Below are 18,743 nucleotides of genomic sequence, written 5' to 3'. Positions count from 1 at the left end.
AATCAATTTGTAGACATGGATGATGGTGTTTTGAATTATGCACCATATCTTTTATCTGAATTTGATAATATTAATACATTGTCTAACACATCATAATATGACCAAGATTCATTGTCGAACACTAAACCATTTCCTTCAACTCGAAATTTAAGTTTGGTAAACTTCAACCCAAACCTCGCTCGTGTGATATGGGCGATCATCTATTTCAACAACATTGTTGATTTGGTTTGATAGGAAGAAATTCCTACCAAGACTATAGAACTAGGGTTTCAACAATAAAAGATAAAGACATTAAAATTAAGCTAAGAAAATAGAGATAAAGATAAACTTTGTTTTGATTTCATTCATACCCTAATGTCTCAATGAGGTTACAATATATAATAATTCTAATGGGTAATAACTTAAAGACCCAAATACTAGTAAAAGCCCAATAGCAATATTGATAACTAATAATATAAATTAGAACTCTATTATACCCCCTCTATCATTGCCGCCGGGTTCACTTGAACCTTGTCCTCAAGGTTCTAAAATCACTCCCGGATTCCATTGCTTAAACTGAACAATTATAACCGGACATTTATCTTCAGTCACTGCTTCAAAAAAACAAGCAGTATACACATAAAGTGAAGCATCATTGGCACATATATTATTGTTCAGCATTTCTTTGGAAACACTGCCAAAATTAACATTAGTTTCCATAATAGCATGCATTGAAACTTTAGCAACAGTATAGGCAGCCAGATACCTAGGCCAACCTTTTCTTTCCAAAGACCCTTCTTCAAATTCCTTGATAAATTCCTTTAACACTTCGTCTATTTTCTTTTCTGTAAGGTTTTCAACATCACCGAAAACTCCTTTAGCCCATTCATTTGATACATGCTCTATCTTTCCCAATGCTGATGAAACATTGACTACTCTTGGTGAATCTGATAACTGGAGAAGAGGAAGAAGATATTCAAATGTTGTTTTAGCTCCATGATAATTTATTTGCAAACATTCTTTAGTTGACTCATATGTTTGTGTCATTGAACTTCTCAATTCATCATTAGATAGTGCCTGCCCGTTCGTAATGAGTGCTGAACTGAATAAATTACTATATTTAATTTCAACTCCACCAATCCTAGCATTGTCAACCAGAATATCAAGTTTTCCAAATTGGGATTTGACAAAATGTGCAAGAGCAGCTACACTTGCAACATCAGCCACATCTAATTGATGAAACACAACAAAATCAGATAAACCAGAAGCTTTCAGTGTTTCCAATGCTTGAAGACCTCTTTGTTCATCTCTTGCTGTAAGCACCACTTTGATTCTAGCTTCAGCTAATTGCTTAACTATCTCAAATCCAATTCTTTTGTTTGATCCTGTCACCACTGCAGACCTGACCAATGCTTGAAGTGTTGCATAACTACTAGTAGCTGCAGAAATCGGACATCCTAAAGTAGATGAACTTGGGACAGACAGGTTCTCTGTCACAGGGGCACAACTAACTTCTGTTTGGTTGTAATAGTCTGCCCATTATGTGTATTGTTGCTGATACTGCACTGAAGTTGCTGTAGCACCAGAACTATAAGAGCTATTGTTCCACACCGGCACTTGATTTGCGTATCCATTGTTGTTATGGTAACCTCCAATAGTCTGATAATCAGCAGGATTATAATAAGTGCTTGAATAAGTTGGATTAAGCTTGTTTTTCTCAAACCCCAAGAGATGTGCCAAATCAAACGCAATGAAAATTAGATTTGCAAGTAACATAGGGGCAGAATACCAATAAATTGAGGGAATGTCTAATGGAGGTATTTTAACAAACAGGCGGTGGGCAACATCTGAGAAGCCACTGTTACGATATTTTTTTGATTCTCTTATTCCACAGCACACAAACCCATCAACACTACTTATGGAAGTATTGGGAGGACGTGGTGAAATATCATCAGGAGGTTTTGGTGGGACTTCATAATCGACATCATCACAAGCTGCAAGGTTGTGCTTAGGTGCACAATTCTGAAGTTTGGAATCTGTATAGTATGGTCGGTGTGATGATTCAGTGTGATGATTTGGTTTCGGAAGAGATAGCAGTAAGGTCGATACGATAAGTGAACATGAAATTTTGTCATGTGGTTTCAGATCTGACCTTGGTTTTGGTTGAGCAGGTGGAGACATTGGAGTCAGTTGTTTCGTAGAAGAAGACAACAAAAATTTTGTCGGAGAAGATGACAGTACACTCATCGGAGTTAATGGTGATGGAGAAGTGGAACAAGACTGCAACTCCGAATTCAACTCTTCCGCGAATACAGGCTGTTGGGTTCCACACAAATTGGGTTGCTCTGATTGTGTTCTACACAAATTTCATGGTTCTTCTAAAAAATCCTCAATGGTTGCACGCCTTAGATCTGTAGCAAGACTTTGATCAGGTGGTTTCAAGGGTGGCGGTAGTACCGGAGGTTGATCAACAAGCATTGCTAGGGGTGGCTCCAGCGGCGAGTTCTCTTTATCGATTAGAAGAATAGGGTTATCCAAATATTGTTGTTTTGTTTCAAAGCAAATGGATTTTGGAGAAGAATTCTTGACAAAGGGCGTGGAAGGTGTTGACGAGGGATGTTGAAGGGAATTTAGGAAATTAGGGTTTTGAACAGAGGAGGCTGGCTTGGGTAAAGATGCATTTATGAGATTGCTAACATTGGATGAGACTATGTCTGAAGTATTTAACATTAGAGGCAACTCACCTTCTGATTTATCCCAAATTGTAAGTTTGTAGTTTATATCAGCAACTTGTTCATCTTCCTCTTGTTCCGTATGTAGGAGTTGAAGCTCCTGGTGTGGCTCCTCTTCTTCATCATCCAGCGGTAAAATGGGTCTCCATTCCGGCTTGAAACGCCATAATATTGATGTTGTAAATGTATCCCAATTATATCTGCGATGAACACGAGACCACCATATCCACCATGTGAAAGCAGAGCCTCTCAATGCTCCAACAACTTTTAAAACCTTCAATGACTTGGGTGTTTCATGCTCCTTGAAAAATTTCTCCAAACATAGAATCCACCAATAGACATCTTCTTCTTCTCCATAGAACTCTGGAACAACCATATAATTTGGGAGAATGAGATCGAAATGAAAGCACCAATTGATAGGAAGAAATTCCTACCAAGACTATAGAACTAGGGTTTCAACAATAAAAGATAAAGACATTAAAATTAAGCTAAGAAAATAGAGATAAAGATAAACTTTGTTTTGATTTCATTCATACCCTAATGTCTCAATGAGGTTACAATATATAATACTTCTAATGGGTAATAACTTAAAGACCCAAATACTACTAAAAGCCCAATAGCAATATTGATAACTAATAATATAAATTAGAACTCTATTATACCCCCTCTATCATTTTTCTATTATAATATGTTTTTCATATAACTAAAATTTCTCTATTATTATTATAATTCTTTTATCTATTTTTTAAATTATTTTTAAAACAATATAATATTATTTCTTTTAAATATATTAAAACTCTAAAAAAATTAAAATACAAAATTTAAAATATCTTTTTATTATTAAAAGAATTATTTTATTATTATATTAATAAAAATTAATTAATTTAGTGTATTGAAAAACAAATAAAAAAAGGGGTGTGTGTGAATGCGCGATGGTCTACTTGCAAAGACAACTTTCACTCATTCTCTTTAATATTGTGTTAAAAAAAATGAAAAAGTAAGATAGATTGAAATTTTTTAAGGACGACATTTAGAAAATTATTTTCATTTTAAAGGCTCTCTTATAAAAAAAACTTGACTACTTATTTATCTTTATTTGATTCATCTTTTTTTTTCCTTTTTTTTGGCTTATTACCACCGGTATAGTCCGGTTCGGGGGTCAGTTATAGCATCAAGTGGGTTCAGTCCCTTCTCGATCGCAATTGCGGGGGATCGAACCGTGATCCTCCCTACCAAGTCTAGCGTCAATCACCACTGGACCAACTAACGATTGGTATCTTTTTTCTCTTTTGCACTATAGTATTTATATAGATCATATGATAATAAGAATGAATGAGATGTGATTGTGTCTATGATTTGACGTTAATCGTCCCTTTTTATAGGAATTTCATTAGGACTTGGCCAATCCCTCTTCATTGATCTTTATCCAGACTGTTAATGTAGTCGAGTGTCGAGATATGACTTGTCTTGTGATGTAACATTCTATACGATATTTTAAGCCTTGATCCAATGCTTTCTTAGGGTAGGTCTACATCTACTCTTTAGACCCCAAAATGTTCCAAATGATGACATACATGTGACATCTTTGTGGTGACATCAATATTATCATTATTGGTTGTCCATGTATGTTTACGCGGTTCTCCCTTTCTAGGACCATGACCAATCTAGACTAGCCAGGGTCCAAGGCCCGGCCTGAAGGTTGTTGGAGCAGTTTTACTTTGTCATTATCCTAGTATGAGCATACTGATATTTTGAAATCTATATTAGAATGTGCTCATGATTTTATATCATAAAATGTTCACAATTCTCATAAAAAAAATGGATTCAAATAGTTTACTTTTAAATATCATTAAAAAAAGGAGAGACAGGAAGATCATTAAGAATAGTAAAATTCAACAAAACTAAAATTCCATAATTTCCCTCCTTTTTCAATTAAATTTCTCGGGTGGGAAATGGCCTAAAATATCCGCTCTCCGTGCACGCAAAAGGCCGTGAAAAAGATAAGATGCTCTTCTTTGTTTGGGGTGTGAGGTGAATGTCACAATGTTTTTGGAATTTGGGCACTTTTGAATGTTTGTTTTGGCATCTTCCTTCATGGTCAACGAAAAATACCCAACCCTAAGGGTCTTCTTAGATAATGCGTACCATCCTAGATGTTGGCATGCTTGTCCTTCAAGGATTTCCTCCAACACTTTATTCCTTCTCTCCCTGGTGAGGCATTTTAATAAGGAATTGGTGAACCCCATTTTGTAGAGTTGTCCCTCGACTAATTAGTACAAGCAAGACTTCCTTCTGACTTTTTTCGCCTTCTACCAATCATCTGGAGATCTCCATTGGTGATGTATTTTCTCATTATTGTTATTCACCTCAGAGCTTCAAGTTCTTCCTCTATCGTGTTTATCTCCTCGTTTATGTTAGGGTTTCTAAACATATACTGAATGACAATGTTATTCTAAATCCTCGTCTTAGAACTGGCCAATTTTAATAACAAATGTGCTTAAGTGTTTTCCTCTACGGAATGTGGTGCATTTCCCCTACTCAAATTTTTACATAGCCGATTTTACGTTAGACAGCTCTTTCTGCATATGCAATCCTTATTTTGATATTCACCTCGTACTTGTGAGGTGGCGAGCAGTGAATATGACTTTACCATAATTGTTTTGGCTACCATTTCATAGGTCAATCATAATTTGACTAGGAATGTGACATACCCGAATTTTTTACCCTAAGATCCCACCTCATTTACATTGAATTCAATCACTATCATCATTCATCATCTCACCCAAATATCATTCATGCATCATCACTAACATCCAAGATACAAGAGATGTGTGTTTGCTTGTTTACTTCTTTTGCAAGGTAGGAATATTGAATCAAGGAGCTCAGGTGATTAGGATTTTTTGGCCCTCAAATTGACTCAAGCTTCTCATAGGATGAAGTGATTTCCCTTCATCAATATTCAAGTTCAAGTGTGCATCAATTCAAGATCATCATCCTCCAATTCATCTGATGTACCAAATAAGGGTTTACCAAGATCATTGAAATGTTGGCTTTTTGACAAAGACATGATCTAATGGTTTGAAACATGATTAAAAGTTCTTATATGCTTCCTTGTAGCCCACTCATATTCCTTAAATTGGCTAAATAAGCTTGATCCATTGATATTGGAAGATTTGGAATTCATTTGATAAAAAGTCAACTACTCAAGGCCAAGGTTTGACTTTTGAGGTATTTGGTCAAATATGAACTTCTCAAGTCAAATATCATGAAAACATGGTTGATGGTTGAATTTGATCTAGATAAATCACACAAATTGAGATAACTTGTAAAAAAGGCATAGACGAAGAAAGTGGAAATTTTTCTGTCCACAAAACTCATGCTCAAGTGACCTACTTTGAAGGCTTGTAACTTTCTCCTTAAGTCACCATTTTTCATGCCCAAGGTCTCTAGTCAAAGTTGATGCATCAGACTTCAATATTGTAGAAGGAATCAATCAAAAATCTCATAAGGGTTGGAAGTTATGGATTGATCAAAATGAAGTTTCAAAGTTGTCAAAATGTTCCAACACTTAGAAATTTTTCTAAGTGTTAAAATAGATTTTTTTCTAAAGTTGATGGCCAATTTTTCAGGAGGATCCAAGTTGAACTTATTCAAGTGCCCAGCATGAAAGTTGAATTATGTGATCTCATCTTTCCAAAATATCCAAGAGCGTGAATTTATTATACTTGAGCTTAGAGAATCGAATTTGGGAAGATGTCACCATGAAGTTGTTCTTGAGGTCCACTTTCATGCCCAACCAAGTTGCAAACCATTACAAATCTGCAATATAAGCTAGTTATAGGTCCTATTGCTTATAAATCTTTCCTTAATCAGAGGTTTACACAAATCCAAAGGGCTTTGCCCAGTTGATTTGATCATTATCTAAAGCTTCATTCCATTTCAAGCTTAAAGTCATGACTTTCGTTTTTGGTAAAGTCACTTTAATCACAAATCACTTTGCATTAAGCTCATACTTTGCTTCTTCTGATCATACACTTCCTTTGCACCAGAAGCAACACCTCTAAAAGTGTCAACCACCTTAGCTATCCGTTGAAACCATGGAGAACTCATGAAATCTTCAAGTTCATTTTCAACCAAACATGAATTCCAAACTCCAAATCTGATTAGCTCTCACAATACTTAAAAACACACCTCAATATAGCATATAGAGGCCTCTATTCTCATTTCCCTTGTAAGTTTCTTGCAAAATTATCATCCAAACACACTCCATATAACATATAGAAACTTCTGTATGCATTAACTAAACACCAACTTAGGTACCAGATTTTTTTCCTAAGTATGCATCTATAAAAGAAGATAACTTAAAACCCAACGAATTACTTACAAGTTAATCTATGTAGGCAAATAGATAAGAATCCTTATGGCATGATTTATTCATGTGTAAATAATTGACACACATGCACTACTTATTGTTGGCTTTTTTTTCCCAATACTATGTCGGAAATCCAAGTTGTATATCTTGCTTCTTCTATGAATCCTTATTTAAGGAGCTCATCTACAACTTTTGTGGCTTCAGTTTTTTCTCTGGTCATTGCTTATGTTTGCATTAGGCTACGTAAAGCATGTCTTCTTTGAGGGCTAAGGTCTGACACGCTTCCTCAAGACTAATATTTGACATTTCTTTTGATGACTATGCAAACAATTTGTGGTTCCTATTTGGACATTTTATTAAATCCCCTAGGATAGGATCTGGTAGGTTTTCATTATCTTAATAGTCTTAGAGGGGTCTCCTCTAATGTAGATGAAAATGTACTCTTTAAGGGTCTTAATCTCTCCTCTTTTGGGAGTTTTAGGTAGGGGTGGCAAAACGGGCCCGGCCCGCGGGGAAAGCCTGTTTTACCCGCACTTTTTCGCAGGGCGGGGAAAGATTTTAGGCCCGCTCTCTTTAATGTGTCCGCCCCGTTTTTTTGTGGGCTTTTGCGGGCATTTGTTTTTTCATAGAATTTCACTATTTTTAGGCCTAAAAAGCCGAATGCCCGCGGGCTTTCCCCGCCCCGCCCTCACTTTTTGGCGGGGCGGGGCAAGGTTTTAGACCCGCACTTTAAAAAAAGCCCGCACCGTCCCGCCCCGTATTTTCGTGGGCTTTTGCGGGGCGGGCCTAAACGGGGCGGGCATGCCCGTTTGCCACCCCTAATTTTAGGAGGCTTAACTTCATTTTTTTTCCCTGAGAACATTTCTTACTACCAAGAATCCAACTCTAGTGCTTCCTTGTGCTCTTTTCGTGTATCCTTGGCGTGTGTATGTCTTGCTTGGATGGCTAAGAAGAAGACTCTGGTAGAAATCACATCATCTTCCGACACTATAACTTATTCCCTCCAGACATAATTATAAGCCAAAATAACTACTTTCGTACATATTAAGAAAGTTAGTTAATTGTAATTAATTTTCTTGATTTCATGTACAATCAAAGTAAGATTTACTATAATATCCTTAGTTATATTTAATGAATCAACTACCAACATTACATGCTTTTGAATTAAATCAAGGGTATGATAGTAATACAAGCATTAATTAGTCTAAAAGTTAATTACTTTTTCTTATAATAGTGACCAAGATTTAAGGTCTTTTTTTTTCTTATAATAGTGAACAGAGGGATAGTCTTTTAGAGTGTGAAATTAGATCTTTAAATGCACAATTTACGAGATGAATCCTAAACTAGCAAGGGAATGACATTTGAGGATTCTTTTACAAACAGAGTCACATTCTATTATCATAAACTTTATTTAGATTATTTTCATGCCATAACTGGTCCCAAAGGCTACCAGAAGTTCCACAAAACCAAGTGGCCTCATGGTCGTTTTTTCAAAACCTTTTATATTTCCATCGTAATACAATTAGAGTATCAAATGGGTGTTTAGCCTTTGATATGCTTCTACGTATATGATATGAAGTGAGCTTCCTTGGTCTACCCTTACTCTTCTGACCTCTCAGCCAACTATATTTTCCCTATTGAGAATTGGGGATCCCGTCAGGCAATCCCTTATCATAGAAAGAGAACGGGGATCTTTCGTTGGTCTTGAAATCTATGTGAGGTGTATAATCTTGTGTAAGGATGCAAAATTTATTATTAGACATGTGAAAATTATCCACGACGTGACATGAGAGATAGCCATTCTTTTTTTGGAATCTACAGATTCATTTCATCAAAAAAAGATAACACATGTTTTCCTTAAACGGTGGTTAAGTAATCCTAATGGTAAAGGGTCCAATGAGCAAAGGAGTTCTCAAGAAACTCTACTTCTAGTTTGTATAGGTTTTCCTTATAATTGAGAATTGTCATATTGTCTTAAACTTTAATGGAACTAGTGTATACAACATTTCTGACATACGGTGCAACTGATATGTCTAGACTAAAATACTTTGACAATTTGTTCTGGTAGTTATTCCAAAAGAGGTTAAGATTAAGATAAATATCTTAAAAGAGTTTCTTTGATGATCATTTTGTTGCTTCCCGTATTATACAGGCACCCGGAGAGAAGAGCTAAGGCTTGGTACCTGCCAAAGACACTCTAACGCTTAAGTTAGTAATTGGTTGAGGCAAGGAACAAATTTTTTTGGTTTTTTTGAATTTGTTCCTAATTTTACGTTAGTGGCCCTTTTTATAATAATTTAATTAAGTTTTTTGCAAATCCCCCTTTGTTGATCTTTATCCAGATTGTTCTTGTAGTCAAGTGTCAAGATATTACTTGTTATGTGGCCTAACAGTCCATACAATAATTTAGTCCAAATATAATGGTTTCTTAGGAAGGTCTACGCCTACTCTTTAAGTCCCTGAATATTTCAAAAGATGACGTGCATTTGATATCTTTGTGGTGACATCACCTTTATCATTATTGGTTGTACATGTACATTTTATGTGGTTCTCCCTCTGTTGGGTCAATACTAGTCTTGATTAACCATTGTCCAAATCAATGAGACTAAAGGTTTTTCAAGAATTTTTACTTTTCCTTGATGCTGGTAGGAACATATCAATGTTTTGAAATATATATTAGCATATGCACATGATTTTATATCATAAACAATTCACAATTCTAACAAATAAAATTGATTTAAGCAATTATCTTTTTAAGATTATCAAAAAATAATATTGGGACAAAAAAACCATTAAGTATATATTTTTTTAAAGAAAATAGAACTAGATATAAATAATGGGGCATTAAATGCTAATAGTATATAATAGGAGGTTGATCGACATCACAAGACCAAACAACAGGAAAAACAAAACAAAACATTGGTCAAAAAGAAGAAAACCACCAATATAACAAGATCAAAAAATGAAGAAAAAAACATCAATACAAAGATAGAAAATTTGTAGGAAGGCAAAAACCAAGAGCATCAAAAGAAAACACAAGCTAGATCTCCCTAGCCAAAGACATGCGAAAATCCACACTAATCACCACTGAGTAGCAAGAACACGACAGAAGGAGGTCAAGGACACTCACAACACTATTGGACCAGATGTTGAATATGGTTATCTAGATAGGCCGAGAAAGCACAAGATTTCTCCATAAACCTACAAAGATATCATTTCCAAGCCAAAAGAATGCTTATATTTTCCACGTCCTTTTGTAACACAAACTTGTTGGACTTGAGACTTCATACACAAGAGGGGACGTGAATTGTGTGGTTTGGAAAAATATGGTTTTGAAACATTTTCAAGATTAAAATCAGAATTTGAAAGATACTTATATATATCTAAGCAGCGGAAAATAAATATTGAAATAAAATGCGGAAATTAAAGAGTTTAAGGGAAGAAGAAAAACACTGAGAATTATAGAGATTCGGTCAAATCAAAAGGACCTACTCCTCTCCTCGAGAATTGATCTTGAGAGTATCCAATAAATACTTGAGATTTTCCATTTTTTTATATCTAAGCCCAATGTTTTATCCTTCCTAAGAGGTGGCAAGGATCTTGTTAGGGATCTGGCATTTTGATCGCCTCTATGGGCGGAAAGGATCCTACTTAGAGATCCAACATTTTGATTGCCTCTATGGGAGGAAAGGATCCTACTTAGAGATCCAGTGTTTCTATCGCCTCCATGGGCGACAAGGATCCCACTTAGGGATCCAACATTTTGACCGGCTCTACGGATCCAGCATTTTGATCGTCTTTATGGGCGGCAAAGATGCCACTTAGGGATCCATCATTTTGATCACCTCTATTGGTGGCAAGGATCCCACTTAGGGATCCAACATTTTGATCGCCTTTATGGGTGGCAAGGATCCCACTTAGGGATCCAGTGTTTTGACCGCCTCTATGGGCGGCAGGGATCTCACTTAGGGATCCAACATTTGGAAGATACTTTTGTTTTCCAATATTGTCGTCACCTTTGGTTTTCATGATCTTGTCAATGATCTAAGGACTTTGAGATTTAAATCATCATTTGTGAATGTTTTTCGAAGATCCTTCAAATGATTTGTCAAATGTGAAAATCTCTTTAGCAAGTCAAGAATTGTTTTTCCAAGCTGCATTCTAAACATCTTGTCATCTTATGATAGAGCATTTAGTTTGGAACTCTTTACTTCTATTGTACCTTCATGAGTCACTTCCAAAGTATCCCAAATATCATTGGTTGTTTTACACTAAGATGTGATTGAAGAATGTTCTTTGCCTTTTTGTCAAATAGCATTTTCTTCATGTCATCTTCATTCCAAGAGCCTTTTAGTTTTACATATTCTACTTTATTGATGACCGTCTTGGGAATATAAGGGCCATTTTCAACAACATCCCATATTTTTTCTCCTTGTGCTTCTAGATATGCTTGCATGCAAATTTTCCAAAATTCATAATATTCATCAACGAAACATGGAGGTTTGTTGTTACTGCCACCATCTCTAAAAACAGGATTAGCGGAAGCTGTCTTTTTGGATCGAGGATCAAGTTACCTTAACCTGCTCTGATACCAAATGTAAGTGTAGAATGAAACCTAGGGGGTGAATTAGGTTTTAAGAATTTTTCAATTATTTTAGAGATGTTATGGTTCTTTTTATTTTTCTATAAATCTATGATGAAAAGATGAATGAATAAGCAGGAGAAATAAAGTGAAGTAAATAAATTGACACTAGGATATTTCCTGGTTCCCCTTTCCAAACAAGAGTAGTCAAGTCCCCTTACACCCCGTGAAAGATTTCACTATATTAATTCTTTGTACAAGCCTTACACCAAGACCTCTCTTACAATCTTCTAACATAAGCATCAAACTACGGTGAACTTTGAATCAAGCCAATTAAAAGGACCTTTTTTCCAAAAAAACAGAAAGAACACCACTTTATATTTGCAAACAACTATATAAATTACAACCACTTTCCTTACAGGCAATGTCACCACACACTTGTTGAACAAATACAAATTATGAATACAACTTTGAATAATCTTTTCAACTTGGCTTGAGTTCCAAGATATATCAATTTTGATCTTCTCTTTCACTTGAATACAAATCAAGAATATATATATATATATATATATATATGTATATATATATATATATATATATATATATATATATATATATATATATATATATTAAGTGTTCAATATGTTTAAGAAACTTTTATCTAATGTATGAAATTTATGCACCAAAATTTATGAACACATCGAAACAGTAGATGAATTATTTGAAAAATAAAATGGGAAGAGGTAATTTGAACTATGAAAATCCTACTATTTATAAGTCGCTAGATACCTCTAGAAATTAGTAACAATGTTTGAGAAAATGATAATAAGAAATTGCAATGTTTTGGAAAAGTATCATGTTCAATTGTGATGAAGAGGTATGATATTGATTCAGAATTTTCCCAAATATGTTACAGAGATAAATCAATTGACTCAAGGAGGTAAATCGATTGAACTATCCTCAATGTTCAAAAATTTGAAGAAAATGAACTAAGTTAATTGATAGATTTGGAATGGTTAATCAATTGGATCAAAAGGTAAATCGACTAACCTCTTTTATTTTTCAAAATTTTGTTTTAGAGAACCAATGTCTGTCAATTTACTTAATGGGGCCAATTGATTGACCTTCTTAAATCTTTGAAAATTTTCCAAGTTAGAGATGCAACTTTGAAACAATGCATGCAAAAATGCTATGAATGATTTAGATGAAAATGTTTTAGCACCTAACATATATACACAAATAGAATGCCATTGGTACCTCAATCTTCGAATTCAATCCTTTGATTTTCAAAGCTTATGCAATCTTGATACTTGATTTCAATCTTTTTCTTCTTGATCTGTCTTCATTAATAAGCTTTTTCTTCGTCAAAACTAAGCTAAGATAGATGAAGAACATCTTCTTCACAAATTTAGAGGTGAAGGCATCACAAAGGTTCTTCCACGAGTTGATGCTCCCATCCAGGAGGGTATCATTACAACTCCAAACAGGGTTAGTGCAAAAATATTGCACTTTATTGCCCTTGGGCGTTGTAGTAATCAAACATGCTTAACATATTCGTATGGATCTGCGGTTTTGTCATAGCTCTACGACTTTTGAGGATTCTCTAAAGACCTCGAGATCTTGTGTTGAGGATTCGGGAAAAGAACGGGTTCCTTTTTTTCTCTATAATGTGAGCATATTTATCATATCTTTCTCTTCTTCGGGGAGGATGTGCCGGTGAATGACGAGGGTGGTGAACCTTAGAAGAAGTATGGCTACTGCTCCCCCTTCAGAATCGGGTGTGACAATTCTATGTGTCTTTTATATCTGTTGCAAGCTTGTGACCCCAGGGACTCTCCTAGTGGTACAATTGTGTAAATAGAAACTAGCTCAGGTACATCGGCTTGATTACCTCAAAATTTTGCCTCCCGCACAATGATGTTCCTTGGTGTAGCGTGTTGCATGTTTTCTTTTTTATGAATAGTCTTTCTGTCAAGAATTATAAGTTCTATTGGTGCATCAGGCTATATACGTTGCTCACTAGGTAAGTGGTTTCCTATACTCCAAGTTTTTCTTGTAACGTCTAAATTCTTGAGAAAACTTCTTATCAAGGTATGGTGGCGATGGTTCGCATTGGTAAATTTGTTGTGTAGATTTGACAAACAGGAGAGCCTAAAATGTTCCTTATCATTAAAATTTCACCTTCCTTCCAAACGGAATTCAATATAACATTATAAAATTAAATTATTATATTTATTATAGTTAATATAAAAAAATATAATCATTAAATAAAAATATAATCAAATCATTCTGAAGTTATATTTTTTATTAAGAGTGGATTATTTATAATATATAATTAAATATTAAATAAAATGAATAATTATAAATATATTTTATAAAATAATAATCTTGCTTTTTAATTGGATAAGTTTGAGAATGAATTGTGACGGATATCAACATTTTCTTCAACTTTGAATGCATCCGCATCTGATCAAAACAGAATTTTACTCTACCAAAATAAAAAATATTTAAATAGATTCTTACGACTGCATATAATGTTTTCATACCTAATAAAAATTAAATATTCCAAATTCTAAGTCAAAGTTAGCACAAGCAGCAAACTATAATGGACTACTTAAAAGAATAACTAGATATTTAAAAGGTAACCATTTTTTTCATCAAAAGTTATATGAACTACAAAAAATGACCCTATACTAAAGCATTATTTTCAAGACACGCCTAAAAGTCAGTGTGAAAGAACATGGTTCTCTGTACATAAAAATCAATCCTAAGGACAAGTGAAACAAAGAAATGGAGCCTACATGATGTCCAAAAAAATAGTAACCTCATTTTCATGTGAACACAACTTCCCCAAACGTGGGACGCTGATTTCTTATAGTTACTTGGATAGCCGTCAACATACTTGAAGATTCTCTTCAGCTAAATCTTAAGAATGTCGACGACTATCAAACTAACTACCCCGACATTCACAAACTTTCTTTCCGATTCTTGAATTGGAATCGAGTTTGCGAGCACTCATGTGGCAATTTAGGTGGTTTCAATTCCCCACTAAGCATTCCCACAACTTGTTTCATCGAAGGACGACGATTAGGCGATTTCATCAAACAAATCAATGCAACTCTAATGCACAAAAGAGCCTGCTCTTTATCATCCTCTAACAACATCTCTACACAAGGATCAACAAGTTCAAGTAGTTTCCCATTCCGTCCACAATGTCTAGCCCAAGACACCAAATTTGCTCTCTTAAACTCAGAAACATGCACACCATCATCATTCATCTGAAGAGGCCTCCTCCCAGAAACAATAACAAGCAATAACACCCCAAAACTATAAACATCACATTTCTCTGTTATATCATTACCACTATAACCATTTTCAGGCGCGACGTAAAAAACAGTTCCTCGCATACTTGTTGTACTGCTGATTTCACCACTCTTTTGAATTTCTCCGCTATTACATGAATCATAGCTATTCCAATTAACTCTCCTTAACTCACCACTGCCACTCAACCATGAATCACCACTACCACGATCCTTTCTGCTACGGTTTTTACTATTCCTTTTCTTCTTCGCATCATCGTCATCAACATCATCGCGATCTCTCTCCCATTTCCACCAACTATCACCATCTTTTCCACTCTTTTTCTTCCTGTTCTTGTTGGCGAGCTCTTTAGAATACTCTTCCTTCCACCACTCCCTTGCCGGTCTTCTCTTCTCTTTCTTCTTCAAATCACCCTTTCCATTTCCCTCTTCCATTGACTCCCACCACTCCATTTTCTTCTTGCTCTTGCTTTTCTCTACCTTTCCACTTCCATTTCCATCCAACAATTCACCATTCTTTGAACTTTCCTCCTTCACTTCTTTACCAATCCAATTCATTACATAATCCTTTACACTCCCATTCTTCTTCATTCTGCCACCAACACTACCAACCATGTCTGTTTCATATTCTTCAAAGCTAGTGTTTACACTCTCAATTTCTGTCTCATCACTATCAAACTCCTCTTTTCTGAACTCGAAAGGAGAAACGGTTTTCAACCTCGCGAGACCGAAATCAGCTATCTTAGCGGAAAAGGAATGATCAAGAAGAATATTACTAGGTTTAATATCACCGTGAATGATAGGCGGATCGCAAGAATGAAGATATTGAATTCCTTTCGCGACGTCGAGAATTATCGAAAACCGTGTTTTCCATAGCGTTAACTCGGGGTATTTACGACGGAAAAGCGCGTCATGGAGGTTACCGTTTTTCATGAGATCATAGACGAGAAGGAAACGGCGACGTTTTGGATCGGATGAGAAACCGATTGCGGGGACAAGGAGGTTGGAATTGAGTCTGGCGGCAAAGAAGAGTTCGTTGTGATATTCACGTTCACCTTGGCAGCCGACGGAGGAACTAATAGAGTTCATGAGCTTCACGGCGATTAGTTTACCGGAGGAGGGGAGGGTACCGGAATATACAGGACCGAATCCGCCATGACCGAGGATATTGGAGAACGAGTTCGTTGCGCGGCGGAGGAGGGGGTAGGAGAAGGGATGAGGAGGATTGGAGTCTGAGTCGGAGGATGGAGTAGTTCGTTTTTCGTTGCGGAGGCAGTGGAGAAGAGCGAAAAAGAAAGAGCAACCAGTTACGACGGAGGAACTTTGTTTGTTCTTTGTTTGAGGCGGAGGAGGATGTGGTGGTGGTGGTGATGACGTGGACATAGGATCGCCGGCGGGGAAGTTGAATTTTGTTATGTGTATGGATTGTGTTGTGTTGTGTTATGTTATGTTGGGATATTTATTTTGGAACGTGAAGGGTATTTGACTTTGTGTGAATAAAGGGAAGGAACGCGAAGGTGCAGTGTACAACAACGCGTTTGTCTTTGTTTATTGAGGGAAAGTTTTTTAATTGCTCTTTTTAATGAGCAAGCTTTTAGTCTTCTACGTTTTAGTACATGATAAAAAAGGTGTTACTTTTGTTTTTGAAATATTATGATGAACGTCGGCATTAGTCTTATAATTTAAAATAATATTTTTTTATTTTCAAAATACTTGAAAGTGTTTTTGTGATAATAAGTATTTTTGTAATGTAAGTTAAAATACCTAACCTTTTTAGTAAAATTCTTAAACAATTATTTTGGGCCAATAGTTAGCAAAATATTATATAAAATTTTTTTTTTTTTGTAAATGATATTAAGGGACTAAAAAGGACCTCCTCTTTTTTTTTTGTGAAAAAAGGACCCTTTTAATATTCTTTAGAAAAAAACAATTCAATTATAATCATTAATTTTTTAAAGTATTGCTATGGTCAAAAGCTGCTGATAATGACTTTTTTTTTTTTTTACGAAAATGTTTTTCCCTTGGCAAAAATACGGTCATCAAAAGGTCAATATTATAAATTAGTATACGTTAGGGTGTGCTTTTGATTATCGCATAGAATGGCATTTTTTGTTGTTGTTATTTTTGGTATTGATAGTGGCTTTATGCCGCTGCATACAAAAAATATTTATTTTAATAATTCCATTAGTAGCGGATGAAGATTGCAAGAAATGGAAAAAATATGCAAGGAACCACAATTGCAATATGGAGATTAATGCTAAGGATTAAGACTCAAGTATATGGAAACAAATGGCAAGTGTATGGCCAACGTTGGATTCAATGACTTACTAGAATATTATGAGTGGTCTTAACTAAAAGCCTGGATAGACTGCTGGATTGCCTCAGGGTTAAAACTCCATACCTTCAGCCAAACTATTCTGCAGACTAAAATTTGGTAAGAGTAGCTGACATTCTAGATGAGAATGGACAATGGGGTTGGTGTTGGAATCCCCCAAAATCTAGAGAATTTCAAATCAATTTTGATGAATAAGATTCAATCAATTGATTGATTTTTTTTAACAGTAAATGAAACTTTATATAAAGAAAGTAAGATAGCATGAAACATGCCATAACAACCACAGCCCATCAAGAAACCAAACAGAGACATGCACTACCTCACAACCAAAGGGTATTATTACCTAAATAAGAAACTTAGGTAGCAAATAACTTTACTCCTAATCCAAAAATCAAAATAAAAAATAGATACAAACTAAAGTGTCCTAAACAAGATTCTAAGGGAAAAAATTACTAACAAACTGCTCCCAAATCAAAGACTCTCCTATTGATCCCAGCGATGCACTACGACTGAAAAGATCACTGTCAAAAGACATAATTCTTAGGAAAAGAATGCAACAATGCCCCGCACCAAAAACAACAAAATCTGAAACAATCAGAATGGTCCGATGAGCCAGAAAGTCTTGATCCATAGTGAACCGGACCGATGAAAATCTGAAAAAGATAGAGAGAACAACCAGAACTAACATGTTCATTTCTAAAAACAAACAGTACTCCTAATCATAATCATAACGATCCCATCCTCATAATTGATTGAATTCTCTCTTGGTTTTCACTCTTCACTCGATTGAATCAATCAACCTTGATTGCAAAATAACTCTTGTTGCACAATAATAATGTAGGAAAAAGAAAAGAAAAAAAACTTAATTGTGAAGAAAGATGAATTAGAGTTTGACAAAAATAAGGGGAAAAAGAAGGATTTTTGCAAAGTTTATCTCTGTGTTGAAAGTATTTTGGGTAAATATTTTCTAATATATCGTATCCACAGAGATTGAGTCAATATTACTGCCGTTCTATAGTCGAATTATAATGAGTGGTAAAAAGCATTGGTTTTGATTGTTTATTCTAAAAGTGCGTATAAGAAAGTAATAAGTAATTAAACTGAAAGCTTAAAAAGTGAGTAACAATGGTGATGAATATGTTGAGTTCTAGGGTTCATCAACCTATTCATATGCAATTGATCAATTAATCCACAAGTGAACCATTATATAAGCTATTATCTTCATTCATCCTCAAAACAGATATTATATCTAAGATCAATTTAGAGCCACCTCTACCGGTATGATATTCGATCTCTCAGAATAACAATAAAGATAAAGGGAATTAGACACGATGATTTATGAAAACCTATTCACAATCCCATCTCTGTGAATTAAGAACAAGTCAATATAAAAACCTAGGGCAAAAGTATGAACTCTATCTCT

The 18,743-nt window shown here is 35.1% G+C and overlaps 2 protein-coding genes across 2 annotated transcripts; both read right to left on the bottom strand.

The window, feature by feature from the left end:
- Positions 1–495: 495 nt before the first annotated feature.
- On the bottom strand, positions 496–1,518 carry LOC131649083 ((+)-neomenthol dehydrogenase-like; the record flags this gene model as incomplete). Its single annotated transcript, XM_058918829.1, has 1 exon — positions 496–1,518. A coding segment is annotated over one exon (1,002 nt), but the record flags the coding sequence as incomplete, so codon positions are not given.
- A 12,791-nt stretch (positions 1,519–14,309) lies between these two features.
- Positions 14,310–16,459, bottom strand: LOC131612104 (receptor-like serine/threonine-protein kinase At4g25390). Its single transcript, XM_058883922.1, has one exon. It carries the CDS (start codon positions 16,366–16,368, stop codon positions 14,632–14,634), a length of 1,737 nt encoding a protein of 578 aa, XP_058739905.1. The 5' UTR covers positions 16,369–16,459; the 3' UTR covers positions 14,310–14,631.
- Positions 16,460–18,743: the final 2,284 nt, after the last annotated feature.

The sequence above is a fragment of the Vicia villosa genome, linkage group LG1 (genome assembly GCF_029867415.1).
Source record: "Vicia villosa cultivar HV-30 ecotype Madison, WI linkage group LG1, Vvil1.0, whole genome shotgun sequence".
Classification (NCBI taxonomy): Eukaryota; Viridiplantae; Streptophyta; class Magnoliopsida; order Fabales; family Fabaceae; genus Vicia; species Vicia villosa.
Note: the sequence above shows the minus strand (reverse complement) of the source record. Positions and strands in the feature narration are given on the sequence as shown.

Bases quoted from the DNA above. Each gene is read 5' to 3' on its own strand.
- LOC131612104 (XM_058883922.1), bottom strand. From the start codon at position 16,368: ATGTCCACGTCATCACCACCACCACCACATCCTCCTCCGCCTCAAACA.